The following is a 27,496-nucleotide window of genomic DNA, read 5'->3' as shown; positions in this document are numbered from 1 at the left end:
CTCAAACGGTTCTATATATATATACACTACATGCCGGCACAAACGAGCTGCCAATAGCACGGTGTTTTTTTAGGGCTTCGTTTTCTTATCACGCTTGCGCTAATTGAACACGTTACAGTATACAGTGTAGAAGGGGATGGCTGTCATACTGAGATGCTATTCATCTCCGCGAATCAGGACCAACTTGCGATAGTTAGACTATAGGTCTTTTTGCGCGTAATGTTCTCTGCCATGCATAGAGGGAAGATAGAAATTGGAGAGAGAAGGCAGAGATGTTCAACAGTAAAGCTTCTGGTTGGCTACCCGACGCTGAAAGAAAGGAGCAGAGGAATAGAAAGATGAGAAAGCGAAAGGAGAGAGAGGGGGGATGGAAATACAGCCTCTGCGCACATGAGTAATCAACATAGTCATTGCAAATTATTGCATCTATAACGCAATATTTCGTAGAAATCAATCGATTTGCAAAGTAACAAAACCGTTTGAAGCGAGAAGGACGAAATCCAGGCAAATCGGTGTACTACTAATTGTATCCAAGCTGCAGCTGAATCGCCTAAGCTGGCAGTTCCCGTAGACACTAGCGCCAGATTCCCTTGCTGTGGTTTTTATGGGAAACTCTATGGTATTGACAGTCGCAACAGAGTCCCCGAAGTATGGCTGAAATACCCACCCCAGAAGGTTTGCTGTCATCGAGGGTTGCCCCTGGACAATGCGGCATCCACTAGATCAGAAGGCACCGCGAGCCCACTACAAAAGTTGGCACTGAGAAAAGGCACTGCTGTCGCGAAGTGCGGCTTTCCTTGCACGCCCTTGCTCGCACAGCAAACGGCCGAGGGCTCGTGATGTAACGCCGGAACTATATAGATTAAGTGCGCACAGGATTTCCCAATCGCTCGGTCGCAGCGGGAGCTCGCATCCTGTATGCTGCTAAGAACGGATGCCAGTATTGTCTTGTTCGACATCGCTTTTATCCCACGCAGCTTTAGTGAAGCATAGCGTGTGTCGTTAATTATTAAAGCTGTAAGAGGCTGACAACGGCCATCATACACGCACAAAAGAGAACGCGCACACCTGGGCACAGAGAAGTATTTGTTCCCATGCTTCCAGCTTTGAGAGGTCGTGGCGCGCACGGTATTTAGAAGGTCGAGCTCCGGTGCGTCCGCGTACCTATGAGCGCGTCCGTACAGCAAGCAGTGTTCTCTGCTCAGTGCTGCTCATTAGCAACTTCCAATTCTCACGCTGGCTTTGGCGCTTTTGGTTGTGGTCACCCATCTGCAGGAGAAGAAGACGCCACCTGGCTGGCTCATCCTCGCATGAATTACACACTCGACACCCTTGAATACGTATTCCTCGATGCATTGTCCTTGCCATTTGTTTTTGGAGATTTATCCCCATTACAGCTGTGGTACTGCTGCTGTTGCCGTCTGCCATGGTTATCTTGTTGGTCTTGCTCCCGTACGTCTTGCTCTGTTGTTCGTCTTTCTGTTCATCCTCGCTGCGTCCGACGTTATTTACGGCGCATTCTAAATGCTCAGCGGGAAGTTTAGAAGGCCGGTCAGGCATGGGATAGGTGTCGACTAGAATTAAACGCACGAAGGTTGAATCACGTGAACTCTTCAATGTCGTTAAGTCGCTTCCTGAGCGTTGTGTTTATCTGAACGCACGACAATGACTCACATACGTATTGGAAACAGCCACAAAGAACACGCGTGATATGCTGATTTGATTATTTTGCGACCTGAGTCTTCGAGGTATGAAACACAAGCATGAAAAACGTGCACTTCACTGCCGAGATTGCTGGAATCAATGCCACAACACGTTACGGGACATTGCACAAAAGTGAGTCACTGGACCGCCGACAAAACACGTTCACTGAGTCACCATAAAGTTCATCGCTTACACAACGCGACCCGAAGGGAAAGAAACACAAACACAGACTTGCGACATCTGCGCGCAAATATGTATTCTCAGCACGTGCGTCCACGTGGTCGTGCCGGTCAAACAACTTCTTTGCATTTGTGTTTTCTTTTAGTCTTCGCCAGTCGTTTGAAAGGTCTGGCAAAGGTCAACGAGTGATACTCCCCCACCACCAGAGAAAACGGCGCATGCACTGCGCCTTACGCACGCGAACGGCCCGTTAAAGGCCGCACGGCGCGGCATTGACGGCGACCCTGGTGATGATGGTCGTGGTGGGGATGGCGCTTTGGTTTCACCCGTTGCCCGGGTCACGGCTCCAATGGTCCCTTATCATCCGAGGAGAAAGCACGCGCGTGTACAAGAACGCTGCGCATACGCGTCGTAAGCGGGCCTCCCAAAGTTATGTCGGAAGTGTGGCAGCAATGGGAGCCCCGCGGGCTTCAGGACGACCTGTTACACGCGAAAGAGCACGGCCCTTTCGTTCTCCCGGCGGCCTCGTCCGCAGCCGCTCCTCGGGTGCTTCCGGACAAATTACGACGGAAAGCCGCCGGTTGCTGCCTGTTTGTTAGTGTGTGTCGGCTCCGAGGATGGCCAAGTCAGCAGCACTCTGCAGTTTTCTACGGTGCCGTAGAATATATGAATTGGCTTTGCGAAGAGTCTGGTTCTTTCTTTATTACTTTCGCGAATGAGGGGGCGCCTGTTGTTATGTCAGCAGCCAGGCACTTGATGTATAGTCATTGGCGAAAGCATACGGGCCACTGCGCACGGGACTATAATTCTATCGCTGTCCCTTGGCGGACCCTTGCGACACTCGTTGCGCTTTAAGTAAGTTCTAGAGAACGAGTAAAACAAAAGATAAGCTTCATTTACACCTGATATACGTTCTCAAAACTGGTCTAAGCACCATCCATTCTGAAATATACATTGAAGCAATTTGAGGGATATGAGTTCATGTTTCTGTAGGGCTGGTAAGGTTGAAACCACAGAGAGCGAAAGGGGCTCACCGTAGCTGTTATCAATGACACGCTCGGACGAAGTGATTGCCCACATGACTTTGCAAGCCTAGATCCTACTGTAGCGATAGCAATACATATTGAACTGCGCAAACTGACAAGCACAGGGAGATCATGAAACAAGGAAAGACTCAGACTTGTAACTAACATTTATGGACACTCTGCACCTGTCCATAAAATGACAGTGCGTGCCTGTCCATAAAACAAGGGCAGTTTCCACCATTCGTTGTTCCATGCTGTCTCTGTGATCGCCAGTTCGCGCAGTTAAATATGGTTGCTAAGATGCACCAACTCGCCCAACAATAACTTCATCTGTAGCTATATATGATCATAAACTCTTCCTCGGAGTTTCTCTACTCACTGTCATCACGGGAGGACGTGGACTCGGAATACTTCAAGTCTGTTACTTGTAGTAGTTAATGCAGTATACTTTTTTTTTGTCTTGCGCTGGGGGCCGTATAAGTAAGCTGGTAACAAGTGCGATGACTTTACGATATCGCGGGACAGATAAGAGAAACTATAGGGGCGACGAAAGTGCGGCTCGCGATCCTTCTACACTTGTCCGCGGGCAAGCTTAAATTCAGTTCTTAATGCGTCCCTTGTCGAGCGGCGATTTCGTATTGCAGCGTCGAACACATAGTATTTCGCTAGGTTGAACTGAATTCAACAGTTCTTGTAAACTTGGATACCTTAGGTTATTGAAAGCGTATTAGCAGAGATTATAGACATTCAAGACTGCGTTAAAGGTATACTTGATAATCCTGGTACTAGTTGAGCCGAGTATAATATTGAAATCAGCGCTTTCTTGTCGTTTCAACAATGCCACTAAGTTTAGAGCTAATTTGAATTCGGCTATCTGTCTGCAATTGCTATAGAGTGTGTGGACAAAGATATTGCCCACTACGGAGCATTGGAAAATGGGAGGCGCAAATACGAACTCCCCAGCGCTTCCTAGAGCGGAGAGGGTCGGTACAGCCTGCATGGCTCGATGTATTGTTCATTCTGTGTACCTCTTAGGAACTTAGTGGGAGTGGATCGTCGAGTGTATATGATCGTTCTGTGCCCGTAGCACACGTGGACAGAAAGTTTGACGTATAGGCACTTACAAGAAATATGCAAAGTTAAAATTTTGAAATTTGAAGAAGCGAACTGCGCGAATGTTTTGTCGTACTGTACTTTGCCTGCGGGAATAAAAGGAGACGTGTTAGCGAAAATGTCGAAGACACAGCCGTGTAACAGCAATGCTTTTGTTACTCGCCATGCTTCTGACAGAACCGTCTAGTGTCGTCACAAGTTGTTTCGGGGTCTCTTCCAGAATGTTAGTGTATCTGTCACAGTCATAGTACTGCAGGGCATGCGGCAGCTTTATAGTAATCTGCGAGAACTAGGTCTTAACCGATCGTATTTTATAACGGTCACTAGTTAACACGACAATCTCATCGTCTCCCGCACGTTGCCGTATTTCTAATCTGTTTTATTTCCTTGCTCTCCTCACAGCGCAAACATGAAAGAAAGCAAAAAACAAAAGAACCCTCAGCGGCAGAGCCCGCAGCGATAGCTGGAAATACTAACCGAGCAATCGAGCATGCAAGAAATTCGCCAGGCCGCGTCTCCGGCTTTCCGCTATAGCAGCGAAGGGTGGCCACGTGCCACGAATCTCGTATTTCCTGCACGCAACGAGCCTCCGTTGCGGCACGCTTTGTGGAGCCGCCGCTACTGCCGTAACAAAGAAGGAAAAAAAAAAAAAGAAAATGCGCGCTGGACCCTTGAGCGAAGAGCAGGCAGGAATGGAGTGCGACAAATGGCTGCGCCTTCGGACCGTCATTTTTCCGCAGCGTTGCCAGTCGGAGTCTTCCTTATGAATGTTTTTCTTGGGCCTCTTTCTGCTAAAGAAACTTGCGAGTGCTTTCGAATAGCTAATTCGATTGGAATGGCGAGTCCGGGGGCGCCCCCGGTCCTGGAGGCGCGTGGCACATGCAGTGCTTTCAGCGCCACTAAAGCGCGAAACTGAAGGTCGCGCAGATGTTGTTGCCAACGTCGAAAGCGTGCAAAACCAAGTAATTCGGAGATGCAACCTCCTTTCGCATTCGTTCAGCCTTTGTCAAGGTTAAGTGAAGTGGCGGAAACACGCTGCGACGCTTAAAGTGTGTTGTGTTTTCGGTGGTTGATGGGGCGGCGCGTTTTTTAATCCCTCAAAATGAAAACCCTTATATCGACATTCTTATTGAGTAACGTGAGGCCGAATGTCTATTGAGATTCACAAGTGCTGCTTTTATGAACCGCAATGGCGCACTGGTTGCTAGACGAATAGAGACTCTGGAGCGTGCCGCCGTTGTAGATGCTTCTGGGTTATAGAGTTACACTTCTTCTTCCACACTGAGCAGGGTACAATGTGGTTGTAGCGTATGAAGTGAGGGGAAGTCAACTTAATTCAAAATGTGAGCATACGGTATATCTCTTTAGAAAGTGGGCCAGAAGGCGCACTGCCTGACGGAGGCCTTCAGTATGTTTCTGGCTCACTATAGATGTTATTAATCGCCATGCATCTCCTTCCTCTCTCGCTGTTGATTCCAGTTTAAGACGCTACATCTTCCAACTGGAAGCTAATTCAAGCCATAGCGGTGCGTTGTATCTTGTCGGCCGTTTTCCAGCTCTCAGCGGGCGACAGCTCGCGCGAAACAGCTGTTCGCTTCATTATCTGCTCGCGCTAATTCCTTCCTTGTAATGACTCCCTTAACCGCCTACGTCTCTATACCAGGTCTCGTTGCTCGCTGGCGCGTTGCGTCGACGCGAGAGCGATGCGGTCATCTCTCAACATTTCTCCTCGGCACCGCAAACCGGCCCGAACGCGCGTGCCAGTCTAAATTTGTCGGCGCGCGCTTCGAGGCAATCGCGTCGCTGTCCAGGCACTCGGACGACGCGATGCGCGTATGCGCTGCCGCGCCCTGCGCTGTATGAACGACGGGGTGGCCGAGGTGAAAGATTGACGCGGATTTGTGTGCGCAGGCTCGTCGAAGAAGGAGTGGCGCGTACGCTTGCCCGTCACACACACCACCGCCGCGCACTCTGCGTGTTTGCCCGCGCTCTTCACGGCGTGTCAAGAGCCGCTTCAGAACCGCGCCTCCATGACGTCGGCGGAAGCCGTGCTGGATTTAGCGACTAGCTCTTAGTTCTTTACCGCCGTCTGCGGGTGGAGGCGGCTGTGTACCTATAAGGCTACGCTTTCGAGGGGGTAGACGGCGTTCACATGAGTTATTGGCTATAATGAAACTATAACTTGACATGGAATGGCAAACTTGTTCCTCAGTGCACTTCCTGCTCTTATTTTCCGCTTATATTTGAAATGCGCTACGTAGCTTAACATAAGTGCTAGCCCTTTGTTTTGTAGGCATTTGTGTGTACACAATGGGTTACAGTTGAAATGGTGAGAACGCCGATAGGACCGTAGCACCGGTTTTATTGTCCTGATCGTTCCATGAATTTTCGAAATATGCCTGATGCTATGCACCTCTTTTTGTGCGTGTGGATCTTATGCCGGAATTCAAATTGCTTTTATATGAGCTGATATTAAATTACTGTTCTTGACTGTTCGCCATTCGTATCACTGCTTAAATTGCTTATGATGTCATGCCTACCCGTAGGTTACCTACGGGGTTGGAGCCGTTGTTAGGGCCATATGTACGCTGGCTGTGTCATGGGTCCCTTCCCATTTATCGCCTTTTGTATGGCTTGTTCTGTCGACAAACAAGAATTAATCAAGCGAATTAGCAATACCATCGTGGTATGTGCAGGACAAGCACAGGATTACTAACATGAAAAATAATTAGGATATCGTTCTTACTTCGTTACAAGAAGTAAGAGTTTTGTTTCATTGATTCAGATGTCACCCGTAGTAGGCAACGTTTCACAAGTGAACGATTGCAAGTCTTCGTACAACAATTCTTGATGGCTCGCCTTCAAAATACCACTTTTTGTAGGCGAGTACAAGGTCAACATTTATCTCTTTCTTGCATTGTTGATGCGTAAGGGTAAACTGCGCGCCTGCTATTGCCCACTTTACATGTAAGTAGAGACGGTGTGCTCATTTAAAGACTTCGCACGATTGCAACAGCCTTCCATGACGCGCCTGCGAGAAGTCAAATGTTATCGTTTACACATTCGTGAATTTTCTGTATCGCCTTCGCAGGTGGTTCGGCTGCACCAGCTTCTCATTGCAGCAGCGCTGCTATCGACAGGGTTCTCAGAGACCGTTACGCAGGTGAGTTCACGTCGCTGCAATTTTGATGTACACTGATTACTGGAGTCGACGGTTTCGTGAAACTTCGTCTGCTCTGGAAGAATATTGAAGAAATCAAGACAGTAACCAAGACGAAAAAATTATTAAAATACTTGACGAGACATGTAAGGACAGGGTACGCGTGTTCGCAACAGAAAGAAGTTTGTATCGGGGCCTTTTTTAAGTCGCTATATGTATCCAGACAACTGCGCAAGTGTTTAATAGATATAATGCAAATTTTAACCCGATCTGCGCACGCACCGTATGTGATGTGCTCAACCGAATATAATCTTGCGCCCACCTTGTTTACCCTTACTTGTGAAAATGGTTTCCATGTCAGGGCAGAAACCTCAAGTTTTTTATAATTTCTTCACCTTGGTCGGCGTCTATTTTGTTGATATATACTTTCGCTGCACCAATGCGGCATTGTAACTCAACCTAATACGAGATGTTCAAAGTGCAGCCAATCGGAACTTGTTGAATGAACTTGCTTTTAACTGTGCAAAGCAGGAATGTTCTACGAAACCGAGTTTGGACGTATACGTAACATCGCGATGCAGTGCTCCAAGTTCACCTAAGTTATTCTGGGATGTTGGCTGAGAAAGGTGCAAAAATAACATTCGCCATTGAGACAGCTAAAGCACGGCAAACGACGGTTGAAGAAAGTCACGGGGCGATTATCACAGGGATAAGTGATTGCTGAAAATAAAATTGTCCCATGTCCTAGTACACTGGCGCCTTCGTCACCCGGACGGACCTGCATTCAGCAAAGGCTCATTTGTTTAGGGTAATTAATTTTGCCATCCTCATCCTGAAGAGTTCGGGTGTTTATCCCTTCTCCTTCTTTGTGTTCACATTTAGAAACCCGCCTTATTTTTCTTTTTTTAAAGTATTCAGTTCTCTGTGTACGCGCTTATTTTGCGGGGAAAAAAATGGAATGCGTCACTTGAACAAGATGTAAGGGTCTGACGCAATTTTACGAAACCAGCATACGAATCGACAACAGTGCGGAAACATCCCACAAGCATTACATTTTTTTTTTATGATGACGAGACCAACCAACGCAACTTTTTCTCATTCTCTCAGAAGAGACATCCAAGAAAAGGCTTTTCAGGTGCTCGAGGATCTCAGGTCGAGAAGTTTTAGGCCTTACCAGCTGGCTATGTCGCCTCAATTACCGCTGCGAACACGTGACACCAGCTTGCGTCACTTCCGAAACTTGATGCGGCTCGGTTGTCGAAACTTATTTTTTTAAAGCGGCGTATACGCCTGCGAGCAAGGCGCAATCGTGCCTCTGAGGACGTGCCGGAACAAACGTGGCATCACGCGAGGGCTCAATTAAGGGGTGTCAGAGGAAGAGGAGGAGGGCGATGTAGGCAGCTTAAGCGGCAATTCCGCGCTGTTTACCTCCGTGCCATCACGGCGAACGGCATCTGATACACGAGCCGTGCCGGCCACTCACCTGTCCGTGAGTGGCACGCTCCGCAGGCGTTCTTCACTCCCACGAGGTGTCTTTCTTTTTTCTTTTTCTTTTTCCTGCTTTTTTTTTCATTTATACTTTCTTGATCAGCGAAATCTGCGTATACGTACAGGCGTCTGACGCGCTGCAGCGCGTCATTTAGTTCTCTATGAGTGAGTCACTGCTCCGCGCGAACGTGCAGAAATGCTTCTCCAGTACTGCAGCTGGCCTAAAGATATAGTCGGTGAAAGACGGCGCCGGGGAAATTACCTGTCTGAACGGCCGAGGCATGGCAAAATCAACTACACAGCAAGCGTTTCGCAGCTGTAATAGTCCATCAGAGCGTGAGTTACGAATGGAGAAGTCGTCAGAAAAACGAGCTTTAGTTCCCCTGACTGGCTGATTTCCCTTTAAAAGGCAAAAGAGCGCCCGTATGTTCGCATAACATAAAGACGTTAGAGTGAAAATGTCGGGAAAACAAAAAGTCCGGTAGACGTTGCTCGTATGTGGCGTAGGAAGAATGGCCGCCTCGCTGATAATGGGGTGCGCGTAAATCAACGCAGTGACTTACGTTCTTTTTGTTGGGCACGCAATACGCGACGCGAATTGCAGAGCGCCAGAAGCAATTCTGTTGCAAGCCTAGCGTGCTACGAGAAAGATAATAATATATGGGGTTTTACGTGCCAAAACCACTTTCTGATTATGAGGCACGCCGTAGTGGGGGACTCCAGGTGCTCTTTTGACCACCTGGGGTTCTTTAACGTGCACCTAAATCTAAGTACACGGGTGTTTTCGCATTTCGCCCCCATCGAAATGCGGCCGCCGTGGCCGGGATTCGATCCCGCGACCTCGTGCTCAGCAGCCTAACACCATAGCCACTGAGCAACCACGGCGGGTCTACGAGGAAGACAGCGAATATATATTGCACATAATGTCCAATGAGCGTGCAACCGCCACTGCTTCAATGGATCGGTGCCGTGACTTGTTTATTTCTGTAAGCTTCTTCGATGGGGAGAGCAACACATACATTTACAAGAATGCCTTAAAATGTATGGATACAAGATTGCGCAACATTTCGCCTCAGTCAGCGATGATAATTATTGCATCAGCTACGTATGTGTGTTATTAACCCACAGCGCTAGAATCTCAGACGAGCGCCGATGGAATCGGTCCACTCGTCTATTTAAACAGAGTTCTGAAACCTCGCAGAGTGCTTCGGTAGCCTACATGACGTTGTCTACAGCGTGCATTCCTAATTGATATTCGCTTCATTGTTCATTTAACCTGCAGATTACAATCTATAGGCTCTTCGCTGTAGCATCAGCAGTCAAGAACTCAGCTAGGGTGTTCGTACTGCGAAGGGCGTTTGGATTCGAGTGAGAACGACGAAGACTCGCTGCCACAGAGAGGAGTGGCCACTCGATTTTTTAGTGCCGAAGCTTCGCGGGGCGCGATTGTTCATTGATGTGCGGCTAATGGAACGAGCCATGGTTATTGCTCTCGGCCTGCTTGCTAGCTAGCATGGAAGCCTTCTCGCTCCGGTCCTTCGATTACGGAACTGGGATACCGCCTTCTCTCGTGGCGTCAGCTTCAGAGGCGCTTCTAACCGCAATGTGCGTGTGTGCGAGCGCTTCCACCGTGCAATCTACTTGGAACAATCGTCTTCCCACGGGAAGTGCGCGCTTTGCCACAACGTGGCGCTCGCATCGCAAAAAAAAAAGAAAGAAAAAAACTCGTCCTCCAAGGTAACGTCGTGAGCTTCCCGGCTCTGTGTTCTGTGTACCACGGCACGCGGCAGGTCAATGTCGTCGCTCCGCCACACCATCGAGAGTCGACTGAGGAGAAAGAGAGGATAAGGGGGAGGGGGAGGGAGAGATGTGTAGGGCGGGCTCTCGAAGTTTGCCGTGTAGCGCGTCCCAGTTATTAGAGGCTGGTCCACGGCGTCCATGCCTTCAACGTCGGCAAGGGTTCACATATACGTCCATGCACGACGCGCATACTTATCGGAGAGGACGGGTCGAACGAACCCGCACTCATCTACCTATTCGTGCCGTGCCCCCGCGATCGGGTCAACCTCTGTGAAGCGTTTAGCTTTTGAGGCGCTCGTTCTGGGGAGGGGAAAAAATCAATCGAGCAAGCTGTTTTCCCTTCCGGTTCACTGACTGAGCAAGGCGGTACATTGTGGCGTAGTGGGACGCAACGGGCTAAACGCTCGTCGGTGGTGTCGAAAGCGAAATTCGGCGCTGGACAGCGGAGCGAATCATGAAGTATAGGGCGGACAAGTACGAAAAATATGGCGTCTGCGATGAGCTGCGAGAGCTTTCACACGCCCTGATGTGTGCAGCACCCATTCGTGTGTATATGCGCTCTCGCCTCGGGGTCCCTTTGCGTAAGAGGTGAAATTACCGTTTGACATCTTTCTTCAATTGCAGTTCGGCGTATATCCACTGAACGTTGCCTCCGGATAAGTGGCTCTTATAGAAGCATTCGGCTTCCGAGGTCATCACGGTGGTGGTAAAGACTCAGCAGGCCGATATCAGGGCTGACAAGGTAGCGAAAGTTTCTGATGAGAACGCCGCGGCTTGTGGCTCCGGTACGCCTCTATTCTCAATTCGCCCTCCAATAATCAAAACGACAGAGTACCGAATTACAACATGTAGCGTCGGTTAATGAGCTTATAACAGCGTCCCAGTGCTGTTGGCAAAGTCTACTTTACTATTCGCTCATTACTAACATCAAAGAGGCAAAAAGAGTGAGAGAGAGATGAGAGAGAGAGAGAGAAATTACATTGAGCACCCTGCAACAAGGTTGGACAAAGCGTTACTCAGCGATTATTTCTTCGTACGCTTTTTTCCAAATCCTGATTGGCTGACCGTGTACAGCAGTTGTCAGTGCAAAGGGAGCCATTGCGTGCATAACCGTATACCTCACTTTGTCACGACCAGTCGGCAAACTTCCACTGCATATGAAATGCTGTAAAACTCTGGGGAGGCGAACTCTCAACCTCGCCTCCTACAGTTTTCTATAGCGAGGAGTTAGACACACGCAGAACGACGGCAGCCGAGGACTGTATTCCCTGCCGAGTGCTCTCGGTGATACTTTATTTTTTCGCACGACGCAATGTATAGCAGGTCGTCTGTCTGGAACGACGGGAACACCATCAATGTATTCAAGAGCCCAGAGACGAAAACAAAACAAAACAAATTTGATGAGAGATGTGCCATTTCATTCGTCACACCCGGTTCCGCTTGCTTTAGCCATTCATCGCACAGAGAAAGTAGTATCCCCGCAACAGACCGAGAGAGAATATGGCGCAGGACTCAGGGGCACTCGTACGTTCCTCAAAGTTTGGTGTGGGGGGGGGGGGGGGAGGGGGCGCAGTATGCATAAACAACGCCAAGCTCAGTGTCGCGCGCTTCCGTCTCGGGGAGCCACGTGCGACCTCACTGAGATGCCAGCCTTATTTACGGTAGCTTGTTTCGCGTGCCTCCAACCCGCAGCTGCCTTCCGCTTCGAAGGCTTCGCGGGCGCCGAGCCCTTGCTCCTGGTTCCACGTAGGAAGGACGAGCACCCGGCGGTGGCATCCAGCGGCCCGGTTCCCGCGCATCCCGCTTCCGCGCGGCCATACATACATTCAGTATACGTACTATACGCGCGCGCTGGGGCTAATTCACGGCGGCGGCCGTTCCCGTTTCACGTTCGGCGCGTATAGTTGGCGTGAGAGCCACTTTTCTGGTGCTCTCACGTTTTCCTTCCTCTTTTCTTTTTTTCTTCCTTCCTACCTCCGTTCGCCCTGTACTCGCGTTCGGCTTCCCTGCGCGGCTCGGTCGAGGTCGCGAGACGGCGTCGCCTGGGTCAAAGCAGGTGCCGGCGCAAAAACACTTTCTTCTTCTTCGTGCTCTGCGCGCACTTCCCACGTCTTCTCCTAGTCTATGTATGCGCGTGTTTGTGTACGTACGCGTTGTCTCGTTTGCTCCGAACGTATTTCTTTCTTTATTTCTGTACCGCGCCGCCCTCTGTCTCGGGGCCCGCGTTCGGCGCCGAACGTGGATTGATCGACGTCCGCGCGAGGCGTGCGGTGACATTCAATTAATGCGGCGTACATGGCGCGAGCACATCAGAGCTTGTGGACCCCGAACCCTGCATATGCAGCAAACGTCCCGCGAGAGTGATTAATGAGGGGATGCGCTGCGGCGTCTCGGTCGCAGCGACAGCAGAAAGACGCCGTGCTCCCTTCTGTACTAAGTGATGCCGAGCAGACCTAAAAACAGTGCAGCGCGGTACGTGGTCTTTTCTTTTTTTCCTTCTTTTATGTAGCTTCGCGCGGGTGGTCCGGATAGCTATATAGTGGAGGCCTACTATTTTTCTCTCATCACCCGTTGTGACCTCGTCCTACTAATCGACCTTCTCTGGCCAGAATCTGCGTTCTTACCTGGTGGTGCAGAAAGGGTATTAGAGGACGTTGGATTCGGTTCGTCGCGCTGTAGCGCGACGCTTCGGGAAAGCTGATTCGCCTCGTGGTAAAAGACGGGCTCCTTTTGCCTACGGCGTTAGTTATCAGGCCTGCGTCGCAGAGACGTATAGCGCCGCGGGGGAACGAAGCCGGGAATGTGCCGCAATTAGTGCGAAATTAATCGCGGCACGCAATCTCATTCACGCGTGACAGCTGCGGTCTACACGGTTGGCTCGTTACCTTGTGTCTGCCGGGAATAGAAGGGTATAGTTGAAAGCGAGAACCACTTATATACTCGTTTATTTTCGGGCGCCCGACACTAAAAGAAGCACCGAATATGCGTGTAAAACTGAGAGCGCTGCGGTAAATTGTGGCGGCAGGTGGTTTTATTCTGTAACCTTGTTTAAGTATATATGTTCCGGGTGCGAGATTCACGCCGAGGCAGAGACGGGGTGTCATGCCAGCATTTCCTCGGCTTTCTATCTGCGTTCTCAACGTAAAACTGCTGTAGGCGGGCGACACATCCTTTAGGACTGTATGTGCGGATAAGCGCATATCCTTGGCCGTAAGGCGCGAGCTTTGCTTTTGCCGTTCGCAGTCGCGAGAAAGGAAAGAAAGAAAGAAACTTACTCTTAATATTTAGGACACCCTCGGCGTCCACTACGCGTTTTATTTCTTTCGCAGTTAAGCGATGCAGACTAAAACAGGAAAGTGTCATTAGGTTGTCCTATTCCTGCTGTAGCTATGCTCTTGTAGTTAAGGGATTGACATTTCAATGTTGCCTGCGTTTCTAGGCTTCAGTCGCTTGACGCGGACTCACGGGCCACAGCCTGACACTCTTGTTTAACGGCTGAATAGCGGACGTCTGTTCGCGCTTCACTTTTGCTCATGTATATAGTTCACACAAAAACAACAAAAATGTACTGGGCTTCGGAAACGCCAACTGTCCAGTCCACAAACGAGATGTGCGCTAAGATGAGCCATTGCAAATGCTTTTCCTGCACCCTTTCGGGCGAGATCGACCGATCTAATCTACGAGATGTGGTGCCGACGCGCGCAGCTAATGTAGGCCATGGGAGCGGAAATTACTTTGAACATGCACATTTGCGGACAGCCGCGTAATTAGTTTGCCGTGAATAGCCGAATCTAACATCTCTACACTGTTTTATTTCGTTTGTGCTTTTGTAAGCACATTTTGATTTCATCGCTTTGAATGAGCTTTCATGGGAGAGATAATGAACATATTTATTATGTGAATGCAGCTTTGGAGAGGCGTCCTCATTACAGAATGCCTTGAGCTCGGGCCGTGTTCCGGGCCCTCGCGATCAACCGTTGCAAATTCTCGAGGTCGGAGCTATCCATCTAAGGCTCTCTCCCAATGCTCGTTAGTGTGATAAGGGTTTCTAGGTTTTAGTGGTGCCTGCCCGCAACGAAACCTCTAACGAACCTCTAACGGAACCGGGTTCTCCGCAGAAGCGGCATGCATTGCGGAGACAGAGAGATAAAAAGAATGCAGGGATGTTAACCATGTCAAGAGTCTGGGTGGCTACCCTGCGCTGGGGGAAGGGAAATGAGGAATAGAAAGAAGGGAGAGAGAGAGAGAGAGAGAGCAAATGATAACTGAAAGGTAGGGAGGTTAACCAGGACTGAGCCCGGTTGGCTACCCTACACTGGAGAAAGGGAAACGGGGACGGAAAGATTAAAGAAACAAGAGAAAGTCCACCGGCGATATCGTTCAGTCACTCAGTCCGGATCACAGACGCTGACTCAATCCTGTATCTTCCAAATATCGCAGCAGCGCTTTTGTGGCCTTTTGTAGCTGCGATATGCGAGGCCATGGGCTATGAGGTGATTTCTAGTTGGGCGGGGTAATGGAAACAGCGCTGCAGGCCGGATGAGGATATGCCAAGAGAGACACGCACCCACCAGTGGTTATACACTACTGAGCTGTGCTGCAGATGTTACTCGACCTGATGTGACACCGCGTTGTGCTGCTCTGTACTTCAACTTGTATCCGTATTAAATTTACTTGTGAGTCAGCGCTCGTATGTGTCAGGTTGTTCTTCGTGTCTTCTCGCCTATAAACACTGCTTCCATCTAAAAAGTCCCTGAAGGTAACCTTGGTATACCACTTCTACATGCAGGACAACATGCTATCCTTGTTAATTTTGTTTGTCGTCTGCTCGATAAATCAGATTTAAGTTCGAAACCTGCCGTTGAACGATAAGAGAAGCAGCCGTGGAAGGCTCCGGATAATTTATACTACTGCAATATTTTGTTTTTCTATTCGCTCCAGGTTTTGCGTTCTGCTCCAATCAAAGTGCCGCAAAACACCGGAAGAAAATTATACACGCGTCCGATTGTATGATATTCTCCTGCAGATAAATGTGCGCTATTGAGCAGAATGCCAGCGCCGTTCGTCCACCAGGTGGTTGTTTTCATGGACTTTGCGCTGGTTACTTTCATTCAATCTCTGTCAGAAATTTTGAAACCACACAATAAACTAGAACACCACAAACACTTGATATATGAGTGTTCAAAAGTATGAAATGCAATGCTCCTCGTTAGCTTTGGGGCTTTGGAGCTGACAATATTCTATAGTAATTCCAATATAATCTGTCACAAAAAGTTCGAGCATGAGTGCCATGGCGTCAGAACTCGTGGCAAAGACTGTCCTGTGCCTGTGCGTTCAAAAACTGCCTATACGTATTGAAAACGCGTGTGTTTGTTTGTTTATTTCTTTCATCTCTTTCTTTTTTGTTCGGATAGATTTATTTTGTTAGCTACTGTTCTGCATTACCGGTTTCAGCGGGGTTAATGTGTCCATCACGGGCCAGGAAATAACCAGCAACATCATTGCGCGTTTCCTTGGTCGAGCGACTGAGACCCTGACGCGCGACTTCATTTGCATCTGCGCAGCCCACCCATGAGGATCTCCGCGAGAGCATCAACTCTCCTATGCCGTACGGCTTCAAGTACGAGGCGTACGGCGACGACGGCGGCGGCCACACGCGCGAGGAGTCGGCCGACGAAAGCGGCCGCGTGGTCGGCTCGTACACCATCTTCAGCCCGGAGGGCTACCTCAGGCGCGTCTTCTACGAGGCCGACGAGAACGGGTTCCGCGCCCGCGTCGAGACCAACGAACCAGGCACCAAGACGTCCAACCCGGCCGACGTCACCATCGTGTCCACGGCCTCCGGCGGACCAGTCGGCGGCGGACCAGTCGGGGGTGGACCTGTCGGCGGCGGCGGTGGCGGAACGCGGGACGCACCCCTGCCCGGCGCAGCCACAACGCGGCCCGTCAAGACCACGTCACCGGCTGCCGGGGGCACGACCGTGAGTGCGCTTTGGTCTCGCGTATGCGTCATGTACGTTGCGGCTGCTTGCCTGCAATTCGCCGCGGCGCGAAGGATATGCAAGCGTATGGTAAACGGATGGGCGCCGCTTTGAAAGGCGATTCGAAATGCCTCTTCGGTGCGGCGCGAGCGGCGGGAAGCCTCTGCGGCTAGCCTCGTGTGCGCGAGGGAATCGGGGTAAATCCTGGATTCTGGAAAACGAGTTCAGGGCTGAGTGGTGTGTTGTGTCTACGTCCATCACGCCGCCCGTCCCTTTTCGACTTTTCCCGAGACGACTCGTTTAAAGCCAAAGAGGTTTCGCTCGGTTCCGTCCGCCGTGACAGCACCAGTGAGATCAGCCACCGGATAGGAGCGTGGGTCTTATGCTGCCAGACGCTTTCAGCGTAGCGAAACTGAGATGTATCCCAGATGTGAAAGTTAACTAACAAGCCAAACGGGCGTCGTGATGCAAGCACGTATTCTTTATTGTACTGGGACAGCCGCTGTCAAACTGTATTCGTCTTAGCTTACTGTAGCTTAAGCTTGACGTTTTTTGGCGTGTTAACTTTTCGTATAAACGTGTACAATATTTAACTTCGCGGCCTGCTTAAGCGTCTGACAGATAACTGTTAGTGAAGAGAGACAACGTCTTCCGACACAAACGTAATATAGAAAGTAAGAGGAAATGCAGTTGAACCAGAAGAGCTGGCTGTTGCTACTACTGGAGGGTAAATTTGAGAAGACGTGTTCACCGAACACTCGCACAAGCAATAAAGAGTTCTTAAAGCACCTCAGCGCAGTGTACGTTGTAGGTTTCCTGAAAAAAAGAAAACCCATCCTAGCTGTAGAGCTCCCGTTTAGCTCTAGCTCGCAAAATGCTTGTCACTAACGTGTTGTAAACACATCAGGATGATGTAAGATTGGATGCAAGGATGCAGTATCGTTCATTATGAAAGGCCGCACAACTAACAGTCTCTTATGCATGGCTGAATTACACCAAGAACGTCAACTGAACCGCATTGTAAGTTATCAGGCGATTGTTTGTTCTCTAAAAAAATGAAAAGAGTTCTAGGGATAACGAGGACAAAGCGTAGCAGCTCTATTGGAAAACATTTCTCCGGGCATTTAGAGTTATCGGTTCGCACTTCCATTGTGGTTTGTTGTCTTATCCCCTAACAAGAATCTCCTATACTGCGACATCCTCTATCCTTGTGTTAAGCCAATGTGTAAATGCGTACATACAAGAAAACCCGTCTCACGATGACTGTCGACGTTAGACGTTAATTAAAGCAATGTAGCGGTGTACCGTATTGCCACCGCCGAAACGCGTCGTGTATGAGCCGTGTACTCCAGTCGGGTTCCCCTCTCGCGCTTCCTTCCGGACACACTGCGTCATCTGGCGGCGCGACCGCAAAATCCACACGGAGTATCCTTCATTTTGCTTGACTTCTGAGATGTGTGGGGCACCGGTGGGCGTTGACGCTGACAATGAAACCCTCACTGGCCATGGGCACGTGGCGCAACTAAAAAAAAAAACAATTTTCATACGGGCCGTCATCATCATTTTTACTAATGTGTTCATACACATTAAATGTTTATATGCGCTCATAAACGAGCTAAGTGCTTTTATAGCATGTATAAGAAAAATCGTTTGCGTACGGTGTCAAATGTCACAAGCGGTTAATACGGCTCAAGCACGTGTATCTTACAGCAGTGCGGCAAACCTATCCCGGAGCCTCCTGGAGTCTCTATTAGAACTTCTACAGAATCGGACTCTTTCTCTTTGCTTATTTATTTCTTTATTTAAGTGGTTTTTTTCTTCTTTTTTTTGCTTCACGCAGAACGAAGTGCCTGAAACGACCACCGGCCTGCCTCCTGGATACGTGCTCCCTGAACGTTACCGACCCAACGCATCCAGACGGCCCTCCGGCGCCGAACTGCTGACGTCGCGGATCTTGACCCTAGACCAGCCGGTTGACGGAGATCAGCTCTACCCGGGACGTCCCGGGTTTGATTCGGACACCAACTCCCTGAATCCGCCACCGCCTGGTATTCACACGGGATCTCCACCTACTGGAATTGTGCCAGTAGGCCCCGTACAGGTGACTCGTGTTCCATCACGACCTGGTACAGCTCCGGGTCCCAGGCCTCGCCCTCACATCAACTACGTGCCTTCTAAAGACGCTTTCGGGCAATTCGATGGTGGCGTTGCACAGAGTGGTGGGCCATATCGCCCTTCGTTCGATGGATCGTTTAGGATACCAGCTGGTTCTACCGGCGGCATATTTTCACCGTCCCAAGTGGCACCTAAAGCAGGCGTTTCCGGGCCTCAAGATCTCGGCCCATCCTCAGGTCAAGGTGGTGGGGTTGAAGACGGTAGCTCGGGGATCTCGGGTTTCGGCTCGAAGCCGGCTTTCCCCAACGCAGGCACTCCACAAGGTGCGGGACCACATCATTTCGGACCCCACAGGCCTACTCCGAACTACCCGGGTGTCTTCCGCGGAGATTCCGGTACAGGACAGAGTGGGTCGTCCGGGCCAGCCTACCAAGGGGGGGCCGGGCAGCAATATCAGCCCCCAACGCTCGGGGCTCCGCTGTTCACGCGTGTCACGCAAGGCTCTGGAAAGTTCCCTGGGCGAGTAGACTATGGTTCCCAGCCAGGATTCTCCGGACCGGTTCAACCAGGGGTTCCAGGTGCGCCCGGCGTCTTCGCGGGACCGGCTGATGGAGCAAGACCGTCTTTTGGCGGTAGAGCGCCCTTCGGAGGTCCCCGTTTTGGTGCTGGTGGCAGCTTTTCGAGAGTTCCTGTAAACCAGTTTGATGCCAAGGAACCTGGCAATAAACGCTTTCAGGGCCCTGCACAACCATCGTTTGCAGGTGAGAACCTGACCCCCCCCCCCCCCCGACTTCCTATATTAATCTCCCACTTCCTATAATGCAAAAGTGGGAGATTTTTGCATAATAATTTCGTAATAATTTCGTCGTATGAGCATAATTTTCAGGCAATACTTGATGACAACAATGCCGTTACCTATCTTGACATGCTAAGAGGAGTTTTCAGCGCTCTGTTACGGAAAGTCCCACAACATTGGCGTCCCTTTTGCTAAATTGCTGGTCGCAGAGAACACCATCATAGTGTTGGAGGCCTTCGTGAAAAAAGTGGGACGTTTTTGCGGTGTGAGCAGCGCCGGTGGTTCATTTTAGCCTCGAAGTTTAAAAAACATTCAAAATGTTTACATCATGGTAATAAGCCGTATAACGCTCCTACCAGACTGCGATGCACGTTCTGTAAAGACTTAAACTCAGCCATATTTGCTGAGTTGTTGAGGAGCCATATGGCTCAACAACTCGGATGTAACTTGATTCTGACTGCGCCACGCAGATAGAACATTCTGCCACCCTCGAATGCGGTGCCAGTCCTATAAAGCTGCGCTGAGAAACCGTGGTGTTCATGTGTTCGAGAGCCTGCATGGAAGACACAGTCAGGCGGATGTCCTTGACGTCGTTATTACTTGGAGAACTCGATCTGAAACCTCGTCGTTCACACGGGGTGCGCACCGGATGTGCTTTGATATAGCAGGAGCTGCGGAAGCACGTGGACGATGATAAGAGACGCAATAACGGTTTAATTCGTCGGCCTGCTCGTTCTGTGCGTGAAAGCCGACGCCTTGCGTGTCTCTTTAAAGGAATGTAGTACGTCACAATTCCGTGTGCGCTGCTCCCTTTTTCTTTTGCTTTTTTTTTCTCCACGCTTCTGGGGTGCCAGCCTAAGACTTTTTATCGCGTCTAGTGCACGTGTGACGTTTGTTACGTTCCCAGCAAGGCGCAGTACACGCTGAATACCGAGCCATTTGCTAACGATGCCATTTATATAATGTTACGTAACTAAGCGTAAATACGAGAGCTGGGATAGAAACTTGTGCCAGCCATAATTAATCGGCGCTAGTGCGAATTGCATGGCACAGAGAGAAATGTTCGTCTTCATTACCAGCAAGCGTGATTATAATGCACTTATAATATTGTTGTTGTTTTTCTTACCTAAAACCGCTACACTCTGAAAGCATATAACTTTTTAAAAGAAAGTTATCATTGAAAGAATCATAGCACCTCTTGATCGAAATTCGTTCGAAAGTTCGTGGAGGTCCTCTCCAATATGAAGCACTACTCGTCGTTCAAGATTCTCAAGAGTGATCGTAAAAGCTGCTGACATCTCATCCTGAAAGGGATAAACTGTCATCCACCCGTGCGTAGCACAAAACTACAACTCTCATCCGAACGTGGATATCGCGTGACGAAATTCAAAACCTGCTCAACGTCCGAACTTCTGGCTGTGTCTGTGTAATCGGTGGGCGTAGGGTAGGGGCTCGATTGGATGAGCACCTTTTTGCTCGTATAAATACAAAGCGTTTCCCTTCTTGTGTTCGAACGCATGTTTCGTAACTAACTAATGCAGCTTTTCTTTTTCTTTTCCTTCTTTCTTTTTTGTCTCTCTGAAAACATCCCCCATGTTTCGTTCTGGATTCAGGTGGTCAAACGGGCAACCAAGGATCTCCGCTTGGAGCAGGCGGTGTCATTGGAGCTGATGTCGATGACGGAAACAGCGCTGTAAGCATGATCTCATTCGCATGTGGTGCGTTCGATAAGCACAATAACATACTTGCGTATGTTAATTAAGCAGGTAGCTCTGTTAGGAGGCAGCAAATTTCATAGAGCACCCTACTATGTGCCAATACGTGGGACCTATATGAAAAGAGTAATGTGCGCCCATCACAGCTCAGACAATTGAGACACTCGCCAACACTTACGCACTTCCAACGCAATAACAAAATAAAAAATAAAGCTAAACAAAGAAAGGGAGGTACACTCTAGGTACAAGTACTCTGGCCTGTAAACAGCTTCCAAGACTGACTGCGTTTTGAAATGTAAGGGGTTAGAATATCCGACGTACACTTATGAAACATACTACTACGTGGCAAATACTGCTGATTTTACATGATAGCTCAAATACAATATAGGTTTGTTGGATGAATGCGTGTTCAAGAAGATGGCAATTCTCAATCATAGTGTACTCAAGTGTAATATAGTCGCGAGATTGGTTTATATCAGAATAGCAGAATTGATTATGAAATAGAGATATATTTTTGTGGGGAGCTGTAGGAAGCGCGTATTGTTTTAACGCTTCTTGTCTTTCGTCCCACCTGAAATCATCCAAGGACCCAAGGGAACTTCCATAAACGTAAAGCGGTGATCGGGAATGTAGGACTGATGAAACGTTTTTGGAATGCCTAAATAAAAGCTTAACGTAATCAAAATTAGTCTATACAATAGCTTTGACGCATCCGTCGTCTTCTTCGCGTCTGTTCTTCTGCGTGCTTTTGAAGGGCTGCAGTTCTAATGCGTGTGGAATGTAGACAGTTCGCTAGATACAGCGAAAATTAGCCGCTGCAAATGTGTCTACAGCCAGACGGCAACTAGGTAGTTACGTATTCGCTATATCTGACCAAGAGTATATGGAAGTTGACAACCATGTAAGGATAACCATGGTGAATTAAATTATACTGTGTTTCTTCTAATCGTGTCGATCTAATCCAGTTGATCTGTACCTTACAAGACACGACACTGAGTTGTTTCATGAACCGCAGAGTGTACAGAAAACGTACTCTTACCTAGAATGTCGTCTGCGATATACTACGACTAGCATCTCATATCGTGTGCGGAACACGTAAGGGAACCGTGGGCTTCCTTGAACGTGGACTTCTAATCTGTTTTGTTTTTGAGACTGGTTTATACGCACTATAGTACTATGTTTGCTTGCTAACACAGTCTTGAAAACTCTCCGTTTTATTAGCGCTTTTACCATCAAGCGCTTTCTACTACGTTCTTGCTAAGACTCCATGTTTAGCAGCGCTTTTTTCATCATGAACGTGCCACGGAGGCAGTCAATTTGTCTGCCTCCTTTTTCATGTTTTTCAATTGGGAATCAACTTATACAGTTCTTTCAGTTCATTTCGTGCCTGCTATAGACCCCACTTTTTTGTGTTTCAGTAGTGCACCTTGTCGCAATCGTGTGTTATAGGGTTCCACGTCTGGCACCGTGCATTTTACGCTGCGCGGCTGCAACAGAACACATTCCGCGGTGTTGCGTACTCCAGGGTGGCGTATCGTACTGCTGCCGTGTTGTAGCGACGCCTGCCTATCGAAGCTCGACCGACGTTACTATTGGGTAGCGTGGCTTTGTCGGCGTGCTGCAGGCATCCGGTAGACCATGGCGACCGGGCGAGGACGAGACGATTTCTAGTGCGAAACTTGCACGGTTTATTGAAAGGTATCATGATGACAGATGGTGAGAAGAGAATGAAGTGATCAAAAGTACATTTCGGAGCTTCTTAAATAGGCTCTCTACAATCGTGGGAGGGATCTTGCTTCCGTCGATGTCACGTGACCGGCACAGAGTCTGCTTGGCGGAAAGAGGGCCCCGCCTCCGGTTATACAACGCCTCTGGTGGTACCGAGCCTCCTGGAATTGTAGACGCTTGTCCGTCACTTTTGCGCGTTGCTGGTTCGTGGAAGTTCTCCTGTAGAATTTGACCGTTCGAGAAAAGGGTCCCTCTAAAGTCGTACACACGCAAAAGAGGCCTGTAAACACTGCGGGGCTTCCGCCGGACCGGCAGACACTCGAAATGGTCATGACGAATTAGGAAGTCACGCTTCATTCCGACGAGGCATGGTGGGTGAAGGTCGGGTGAGAGAAAGTCCTTTCTGCACGAGGTGCTGGACGCCAACCGTAGCAGGAGAAGTCACGCCTCATTGCGACGAGGCATGGTGAGAGAAAGTTCTTTCTGCACGAGGTGCTGGACGCCAACCGTAGGAGAAGTCACGCCTCATTTTGACGAGGCATGGCGAGAGAAAGTCCGGTGAAATTCCTTTCTGCACGTGGTGCCAGACGCCAACCGTAACAGCGGGTTGATGGCGTCTAGTAGATAATCAAGGCGTACTTTAGACGGCCCTTACTGTGCTGCCTGTCAGATAACACGAGGCAGTTGAAAACATTTTCATTTCCTTTTTTTTCATCAGGATTCGAGCAACGAGGATGGCTTCGCACCAAACGACCCTCGGAGGCCGTTCCTCTTCAGGAACGAAGACCAACGACCGGCGACTCCCTTCGGTCCTTCGACTCGTGGTGAGGCTGGCCAGGAAGACGGCGCGTATGCCATCCATGCGGACAACGGAAAAATTCAGTCAATCGACTTCCGCCCGGGCAGCAGGCCCTTCCAGCCTGCGGTTCCGGGCAACCGTATTGCGGGCAACCGGGGCAACGTTCCACGGGGACCTTTCCGGCGGCCGGGATTCGGAGCTACCCGTCGTGACGACCCATTCAGACCCTACAAGCCTCCTCCTCTTGAGGTACTGCTTTAGTTTAGTTCTGTGAGCGCAGAGAGCGCAAGAGACTGCCGGATAAAAAAAAAACACTTTGTCTCGTGCAGTACACAACAGGACTGTGTTGAGGCTTTGAAATATTTCGCAATAATACGGAGCAGCAACAAAGTACTCAAAAAGTCTTCATCGGCAATGTTTTGCAAGAGTCATATGCATGAGCTGTGAATCCGTTGTGTGTGTGCGTAATCACAAATTTTTATGAACTCAGGATTCAGATTTAGATTTCTTTGAGAAGATTTCGTGAAATATTACAAAGTTTACATGAACAGTAGGAGGTCCTGTGGTTCGAGAACCGTAGGCGGTACCTCTTTTCAGTATGAAAAAGGAAAATAAAACCAGCACATTAGCGATAAAATGTTGGCAAGTGTGCAAATACAAATAAGAATAACATAAGACATTAACAAGAAATAACAGGTTAATAAACGAGAAAGAACTATACATGAAATAAGGTGATTTCAATTTAGTCTTAAACAATTTAATAGATTTAGCTTCTTTCACATTAGTGCCTATAGAATTCCAAGAGGTTATAGAAGAAAAAAAATACTGTTTGTATACCATTAGTATTTATCTTTTGCAAAAGATTGTGCTTCGCAAAAAAGCTAGTATTGTTAGGATTATGACGTAAGTCAGTTGGAATAATATGGAAAGTAAGTAGGCGTTGTCAAAGTTTAAGTAATAGTATACCATGAGTCGTAGAGATATATTTTGGGTAGCGGCAAAATTTTAGGTTGACGCAAAAAAATAGGAAAAGGCGATGACAGCCAGGACCCGTAATTAAGGATTTGAACTGCTTGTTTTTCTAATTTATATAAAGGCCAGGTGCGAGTAAAATACCAATTTCCGTAATATATGATACTAATAATTAACGCGGCTGTGCACAAGAGCACAATATAACACGGCGAGGGTGTACGCCGTGAAAAATTATCTAGCTTTGAGAAGGGCTCTTATCTCAAAGGAAGCCTTTCTAACAGATGTAGCATGATCGTCAAGTTTTAAGTGAGAGTCGACAATGGCACCCAAGAACAGTGTATCGGAACGGATTGAAAACAAAAACGAAAAAAAAACGATATTTTTGACGGGAACGATAACGCAACCGAAACATTATTTATTATTTTGTTTCGGAGTGAAACCGAAAGATTTTTTTATCAGGTTCCGGTTCAAGGGGAAAGTCGGTAATCCGAAACAACCGATATGTCGGGCAACGTCAGCGTAACGCGCACCTCAGGCAGGCATAACGCGAGCGATAGCCGATCGAGCGCTCCACTAATCTAAACTTGCCGCTCGGCGCACTAGGAGAACGACACCGTAGCGAAACCCAGAGCTGGCGCGCTGATTAGCTTATTGTTTCGTTTTCTACGGGTACAACGTTTTGCTACCGAAATTTCATCATTCGTTTAAGTTCGTTTTATGGGAACAACGCTATCGCATTTCGGCGCGTGCGCTCGATGACGTGCTGCTTTTGAGATCATGCTCAGTGTTTTGACTCAACGCACTGAGCATGATCTCAGACTTCGTAATTCTCCTATTGAGAAACATATATACTATATTTTTATCGTTACTTTGCTTCTAAAATTTTCGCATGCGAACCAGAACCGTTACAAACGTTGCGGATCGTCTCTTTTTCTCGTTGCGGAGTAGAACCAGAACTGAACTTTATCTTAGCGGAGCGAAACTAACGAGAGAACGAAAAACATTTCGCTCCGACACCCTGCCTAAATATAATTATTGTCCCTGTATTTGTATTTATTGTTCATTTACGTGAAGCGTCTCAGTGACGTCTGTTTTTATTTTTCAGGAAATGGAAGATTGTACGGCTACTATTAGAAGCATTTATATGCACGCAATTTTACACAATCCATTGATGGAGCGAAATCAGGTTTTTTTGCAAGTGTGACATAACTGTTGTGATGAAAGAGAGCCACAAAAGAAGTGTAGTGTCGCCGGAATAAAGAATACACGAATAATGCAATAGACGAGGTGGCAGATCACTTAAGCACAATAAAAATAATCAAAGACCCAGGATCGAACCTTGGCACATCCCTTTGTTAAGAGAAAGCTTCAGCTCGGGCCCAACTCCGATGCGGTCAATTCAAATACATGTAAAACGCAAAAACTTTTCCTGAGATAAACCATCGACCGATTTTAATGAAACTTGTTGCATCTGAAAGAGAAAGTTAAATTCTAGTGACTGTTGCAAGCGGAATTTCGATTTAGGACCTGACTTTTGTTAAAAAGGTTTTCAAATATTCGACCGGTTGAAAAAAATAGAAGGACGAAGGTTCCAAATCCATAGTTCTGCATCAAGAACAGATATCGCGGTTCTGTAAACGGTATTCAGTAGATCATTCAAAGCGGACAAATTCGATATGTCATTTTACATCTTACGTGAATTTGTTACGTTGGTTACAAGGGTTCTGCAAAATCTGTATTTCCATATTACTAAATTCTTTTTATATTCATGTGTGTATTAGATGCAATTCACAGAATTGTATTATCCTTTTTCATTGTTGAGTTACAATGTTGTAAACTTGATAGTTTCGTTTTCTGAAATTTTTCGATTTTTGCCGATTTTTACTAAAAAATTGAGGGCCTAAGTGAAAAATTAGAAACAAACAGTCACTAGAGTTTACGTTTTTCTTTTCAATGCAAGAAACCTCGTCAAATTTGGTGCAGTGGTTGACGAGAAAAACAAATTCTCATTTTACATGTATTTAGATAGGAGCACTCGAGCTAAAGCTTCCTCTTAACAGCTGCAGCATGGGAGGTGAAGGTATTAACAAATACTATTTGGGGCCTGTTAAATAGAAAGCTTGTTAGTGACGTGAGGCTTGAAGGCTGTTATACCACGCCACTCAAACTACTAAAATAGAATATTATGGTCAATGCACTGAAAATCTTTGGAAAAGTCATTAAAAAGTAAACCAGAAATATTACCATTGTCAATGCAGCATTTAGCTTTATCAATGAAACAAGCATTCGCTAAATCCGTTGAAAGACCCGGCCTAAATCCAAGCTGATTAGGTGTTCGTAAGTTAACCTTTTTTAGGTACTGTGAAAGCGTGACCTCAAGTAGTTTTTCAATTACGTTAACCATGAACGGTAGCACAGAAATTGGTCTGTAATTGCCCATGTTATTTAAATGGCCTTTTTTAACTATGGAGTGCAGGAATTACTTTTGCGGCTTGAAACCTTTTTAGAAAATATGCCTGCTTAAAAAAAATACTATTGAAAATGCAACTTAAGACTGGGGAAATAAAAAAGATACCAATTTTAATACGTTTGCTGTGGATATTGCCAAGCCGTGGGTTAGTTGGTTTGAAGTTCGAAATAACAGGCTGAATTTCCTCTGAGAAGGTTGGAAAAAAATAGATATATTCAGAACTAAAAGAAAAATAAGAAACATGGGCAGTAGCTTTAGACTATCCAGTATTAGAAACGAAATTCCCACTGAAGGAACTAGCAACGTGCAATGGGGCACTTCAAAAGATGCTGCTTAAAATTGACTTCACAGTATTGAAGATCAGAGGCATTGAGAAGTTGGGGAAGTAGTCGTCACTCATTCTTCGTGTCGTTACCACATAGTTTCAGTTGAAATTTATAATAATCGCAC

At 47.9% G+C, this 27,496-nt stretch overlaps 1 protein-coding gene across 3 annotated transcripts in view; it reads left to right on the top strand.

Annotated features, from left to right (window-relative positions):
• LOC142585669 (uncharacterized) overlaps positions 1-27,496 on the top strand; it is an 81,253-nt gene that overhangs the window by 31,629 nt on the left and 22,128 nt on the right. For all 3 annotated transcript variants that reach the window (XM_075696603.1, XM_075696605.1, XM_075696602.1), the window contains exons 2-6: positions 7,114-7,185; positions 16,035-16,451; positions 18,292-19,327; positions 20,976-21,055; positions 23,524-23,853. In XM_075696603.1, the coding sequence (XP_075552718.1) occupies positions 7,114-7,185; positions 16,035-16,451; positions 18,292-19,327; positions 20,976-21,055; positions 23,524-23,853 (1,935 nt within the window). The remainder of the gene's footprint in view (positions 1-7,113; positions 7,186-16,034; positions 16,452-18,291; positions 19,328-20,975; positions 21,056-23,523; positions 23,854-27,496) is intronic.

Source organism: Dermacentor variabilis, chromosome 6 (genome assembly GCF_050947875.1).
Source record: "Dermacentor variabilis isolate Ectoservices chromosome 6, ASM5094787v1, whole genome shotgun sequence".
Classification (NCBI taxonomy): domain Eukaryota; kingdom Metazoa; phylum Arthropoda; class Arachnida; order Ixodida; family Ixodidae; genus Dermacentor; species Dermacentor variabilis.
This window is presented reverse-complemented; position numbering and strand designations above follow the sequence as displayed.